General features: G+C 43.6%; 1 protein-coding gene across 3 annotated transcripts in view; it reads right to left on the reverse strand.

Moving 5' to 3' along the window:
- Nucleotides 1–5,070, reverse strand: part of vps13d (vacuolar protein sorting 13 homolog D) — a 107,331-nt gene that overhangs the window by 66,610 nt on the left and 35,651 nt on the right. For all 3 annotated transcript variants that reach the window (XM_017436743.3, XM_017436744.3, XM_017436742.3), the window contains exons 21-24: nucleotides 2,604–3,656; nucleotides 1,332–1,422; nucleotides 1,105–1,231; nucleotides 839–1,019 (exon numbers count right to left, since the gene is read on the reverse strand). In XM_017436743.3, coding sequence (XP_017292232.1) covers nucleotides 839–1,019; nucleotides 1,105–1,231; nucleotides 1,332–1,422; nucleotides 2,604–3,656 — 1,452 coding nt within the window. The remainder of the gene's footprint in view (nucleotides 1–838; nucleotides 1,020–1,104; nucleotides 1,232–1,331; nucleotides 1,423–2,603; nucleotides 3,657–5,070) is intronic.

Genomic DNA, 5,070 nt, shown 5'->3' on the forward strand with positions numbered 1-5,070 from the left:
AAACTTTTGATCAGCTGAAAAAATCATGTTTGAGTGTAAATGCAGTTTGCAGAAAATTCCCTGCTCAAAAGTTCTTGTCTCTTGCACTGATTTTTTTCCTTTAACATTGTGAAGCTCTACTTAGAACCTTCTTAAGATACAATAGTGCAAAATGCAAATTCTTGCAATTTTTTGACTGGTCTTAAGATTTTGATCAGGAGTGTATCACAACAAGGAAAAACTGAATGAAAATCAATTTAAAGACATGTTATAGAGGACATTCTGACTTGTGGGTGTGGCCTATTAGCAAAAAACAATGTGATTTTAGTTGGAAAAAACAAACACTAAAATAACATGTATGTCCTACTGAGGTACAATTTTCAGGATGCATTCTTGGAATGACCCCAGACATTCTGTAAAGAAAACCTATCTGTATTTTGAAGTAGAAGGACAACAGAGCATCTCATTCAGTTTAAAATTTTGAACCCCGCACTCTCTAGTTTTAAGCGGAGAAAGTTCCCTGGATGAGAAGCGAAACGTCTTCAACTAAAGAATAGAAGTTTGGTTTTTTTTGTTTTTTTTATTCGCCATGTCCTGGATGACTGATAATCTACACCAGAACTGCTGTCACACAAACAATTTAAAGCTGTGTGGACATCTTTCATGACAGAGAAGGTTTGCCATGGTGAGTTTATCTACCTTGTCTCAGAAGGAAAAAGTGGAGAAGCTTTTTTTGGGTCACGAGACAGTTGTCAACTTGACAAAAAAAAATCTTGTGACCTTTAAATCTTGCTAGATCTCTGTACAACCCTATTCTTTTGTTGCACTTTTAAAAAAGCCCAAATATGGAATCACTCACAGCCAGACCCTCCATTGCAGCCCTCTGCCTGCCGAGGACATCCTGTAGCTGAGTGAAGTGCTGCATAAAGGCAACCACCTCGGCCTGGAAGCGCTGAGTGTGCACGTACAGAACCGAGGCCATCTGCAAACATACTTTAATGTCAAACTCTCTCTCCAGGTTTGGATCAGGACGGCCATACCTTTATGGGACAAAACACACAATAAATCATCCAGGACCTAATTTACGGTGTAGAATAAGTGTGTGCTGAGAACTGTGAGTTATACTTGAGAATGTTGAACACAAGTGCCTCTCCTCCTTGCGTGGTGAAGCGCTCTCTGTACAGGTCACCGTGTGGCGTCAGGTCGCTCAGAGACAAACTTCCTAAACTTCCTTGTATTGTCAGGTCACCATCTGTAACGTCAACCAGAACGGGGCAACATTAATATTTGTCAACCTTATTAGATAAAAAACAAGTGTTTTTTAATGCAATGTCTCTGATTCTCATACACACCAGACATTTCCAGCTGAGCAGACAATTTGGACACACTAGCTCTGGCAAGCTCATTGAGTTTCTTGTTGAGCACAAGCGACAAAGAATGAACCTAAAAGAAAAATATAAACAGTTTAGAAAAAAACCAGCAATCTTTTTAACCTGCAACTTGAAGCATAATTAAAAATGTCAAAAATGGAAAACAATGCGTGTTGTTTTATTATCCAATAAGGATCAGCTGATAATGATGAATAGCTCTTGATGTCAAATAGCTAAGATATTACTTATTTTAATTACTGACTTTGTTTAGTCAATTTGGATGTTTATTTTTCACAACTTCTTGACACTATTTTTATATATTTAACCTAATGATCAAGTTATGCAAGTTAAAAGGAAGTCAGTAGGTACAATTCTGCAAAATAGTCACAAAGACAAGTCTTTTCTTTAAGCTGCTTCTGACAGTTCATAAATCACTCACAGAACTGGCTTTCAGAAATAAAACAATCTTCACAGAATCAAAAGAGGCATGGAGCAGTACTCAGCTGCAATGACATGGAGCACTATACATTAAACGTGTAACGATCAGCTCCCTCATATCATTTTTGAAACATGACAAATGAACTCAGTTTAGCAATTTCCTTTATGGTTAACAACTTCTCTGTTTCATAATTGATATTCTCCTTAGTAATAAATTTGTTTATTGTTGTTTAGACTTTTAAATCCCTTGGGATTGGTCGCACAGACCATATGTTATTAGTGTTTTACGATGCCTGTTTTGAAAATCATGGCTTATTTTGCATGGTTTGAAAAACTGTGTTCTTGCACACCTCTGCCCACACCTTATCGGCTTATGCCTGTTTTATACTCACCTACATAGCTGCCCCAACATTTAATTTTTAATCTACTAGAGTACATATTTATGGAAAAACATAGATCTGTACCAGTTTTTCAATAAGTATTATATATCATTGGCATGTTTTTTAAATCTGGACATGTTTTCTATCAAAGGAGAACTACCATGCCTGTGAGACAGGTTGGAGACATCCATGACAACTCTGCCACTATTTTGAGAGAAAATATTGTCGCACAAACTATTTGAACATGTTAAAAACTCAAGCAACAAGACTGCGTGCCTCTGTGACTCCTGCAAGGAAAACTGAGAAGCCCCTACAAAAGAATATTGGAAACTCCCTCACATATGTCATTTGCCAACTAGCACCAACAGTAGCAAAGCAGTGAGATACTGGCCTAACAAACAGAAATGTCAACAGTTCTCCATATCATGTGACATACCTTCAGATCCACCTTTGTGTTGACAGGTTGTGATGTCTCCTCCTCACTGGCATCTGGCTCATACAGAGACTGCACTAGCAAAGGCTGGGGTGACACTGGTACCTTTACTGCATGATTACTGGCTGTCGAGCCAATTCCAAAAAAGTCCAGAATAACCACCCAGGTCTGAAGTGTGATCAAAACATCCAGACAGTTAAAGTCTACGTCCACACTTCGCCCTACACTGCCATAGCGTATTTTGAAGTCAGGATGATTTGGGTCAACAAGAAGCAGATTTATATGAACTAATGTATCATCAAAACCTACAGGTGGCTGAGGGGAAGTGTTTTGAGGTGTAGGAGAAGGAGGCGGTGTGATGGGACAGTCTGGGTCTTTTTTAGTTTTGCGGCTGCAAGATGAAGGTGTGCTGGGATGTCTTTGGTAGAGCTGGAAGACATTCTGGGCCTCCTCCATGTGGGCAGGCAATGAACGGGGCATGTCTGGGTAAAGAGCATTAGATGTTGATGGACAGCTTTGGGACAGATACTCCTTTGGATTGAAGGTGGAGGGCTTGGGAGCTCCACGAGACACAATCAAATGTTTGTACTTAGAGTCAGGGTTCTGCTCCAGGAGATCTTCCATTAGTAGTGCACGCAGAGCGAACTGTACTTCAAGTAAATGTGGGTGATCTTTGGTAAAATCTCCCTCCAAATCTTGGAAGCGCACACTGACTAAACCTTGACAGCCCTGGGTCAGGTCACCAGTCAGCTGGATTTGCAACTCTGGTACATGTAAGGTGACCTTCAGCTGAGTGAATGACAGGGGGTGAAGAGTAGGTTTATGCAACTGTAGAGACAAAGGAGAAGAAAGGGATGGATAGGGGATGGTGATATTGGGAGTTTCCCTTGCAAACAGTCCTCCTTGGAGGTCAGAAAAGCAGTGAGGTCTAGAAGATGAAGGCGTTGGTGGAGGAGGAGTAGGTGGATGGCTCGATGTGACATTTCCATCCTCAATCAGCGACAAATTGTCCAGGGTTTGGAGAACTTGCTCATACACAGGCTTGCAGAGGAACACCTATCACACAAATAATCAAATGCAAATTAATACAAAAAAACAGAAAAGTATCAGCCGACAGTGACATCATTTTACTAGGAAGCATAACACAATCAGATGTATTAATTTATTCAACCAGAATAAAAACTGCTCAAGATGAAGGTGGATGGATGCAAGACCATGGAACAAAAAGGAAAAGTTTAATCAAAATAGAACAGAATAACCTAATTGTCCCTTATTGGGAAAATTTGCATTTGAATTAGAAGGTAGTAGGGTCACCCAAGGCAGACAGGTCCCTAGGTGAGGGATCAGACAAAGTGCAGCCCAAAGACCCTTTATGATGATTAAAAATATTGGACAGTGTTCCGTCGCCCGGACTCGGGTCACCGGGCCCCACTCTGTAGCCAGGCCTGGAGGTGGGGCACATTGGCGAGTGCCTGGTGGTCGTGCTTTCGCCCATGGAGCCCGGCCGGGCACAGCCCAAATAGGTGACATGGGTCCCCCTTACCATGGGGTCACCACCTATGGGAGGAGCCAAAGGGGTTGGGTGCAATGTGGCTGAAGGCGGAGACATTGGCGGTCTGATCCTTAGCTACAGAAGCTGGCTCTTGGGACGTGGAATGTCACCTCTCTGGTGGGAAAGGAGCCTGAGCTGGTGTGTGAGGTTGAGAGGTTCCGGCTAGAAATAGCCAGGTTCAGCTCAACGGATGGCTCTGGCTCTGGAACCAGTCTCCTTGAGAGGGGGTGGACACTCTTTCACTCTGGAGTTGTCCCCGGTGAGAGGCGCTCTGTGAACGAGAGGGTAGCCTCCCTACATGTGGGGGGACGGGTTCTGACTGTTGTTTGCGTTTATGAGCCGAACAGCAGTTTAGATTACCCACCCTTTTTGGAGTCCTTGGAGGGGTTTCTGGAGGGTGCCCCTCCTGCGGACTCCTTTGTTCTGCTGGGGGACTTCAACGCTCACGTGGGCAATGACAGTGAGACCTGGAGGGGTGTGGTTGGGAGGAACGGCCCCCCTGATCTGAACCCGAGCGGTGTTCTGTGTTTGGACTTCTGTGCTCATCATGGATTGTCCATAACATTCTTTAAGGCTCTGGATGTTGTAGGGTTGTGTTGGCTAACACGACTCTGCAATATTGCATGGACATCAGGGGCAGTTCCCCAGGATTGGCAGACCGGGGTGGTGGTCCCCTTATTCAAAAAAGGGGACCGGAGATTGTGTTCCAACTACAGAGGGATCACACTCTTAAGCCTCCCTGGTTCTGGAGAGGAGGGTCCGTCGGATAGTCGAACCTCTGATTCAGGAAGAGCAGTGTGGTTTTCGTCCTGGTCGTGGAACACTGGACCAGCTCTACACCCTCAGCAGGGTCCTTGAGGGTGCATGGGAGTTCGCCCAACCAGTCTACATGTGTTTTGTGGACTTGGAGAAGGCGTT

The sequence above is a fragment of the Kryptolebias marmoratus genome, linkage group LG8 (assembly GCF_001649575.2).
Source record: "Kryptolebias marmoratus isolate JLee-2015 linkage group LG8, ASM164957v2, whole genome shotgun sequence".
Taxonomy (NCBI): domain Eukaryota; kingdom Metazoa; phylum Chordata; class Actinopteri; order Cyprinodontiformes; family Rivulidae; genus Kryptolebias; species Kryptolebias marmoratus.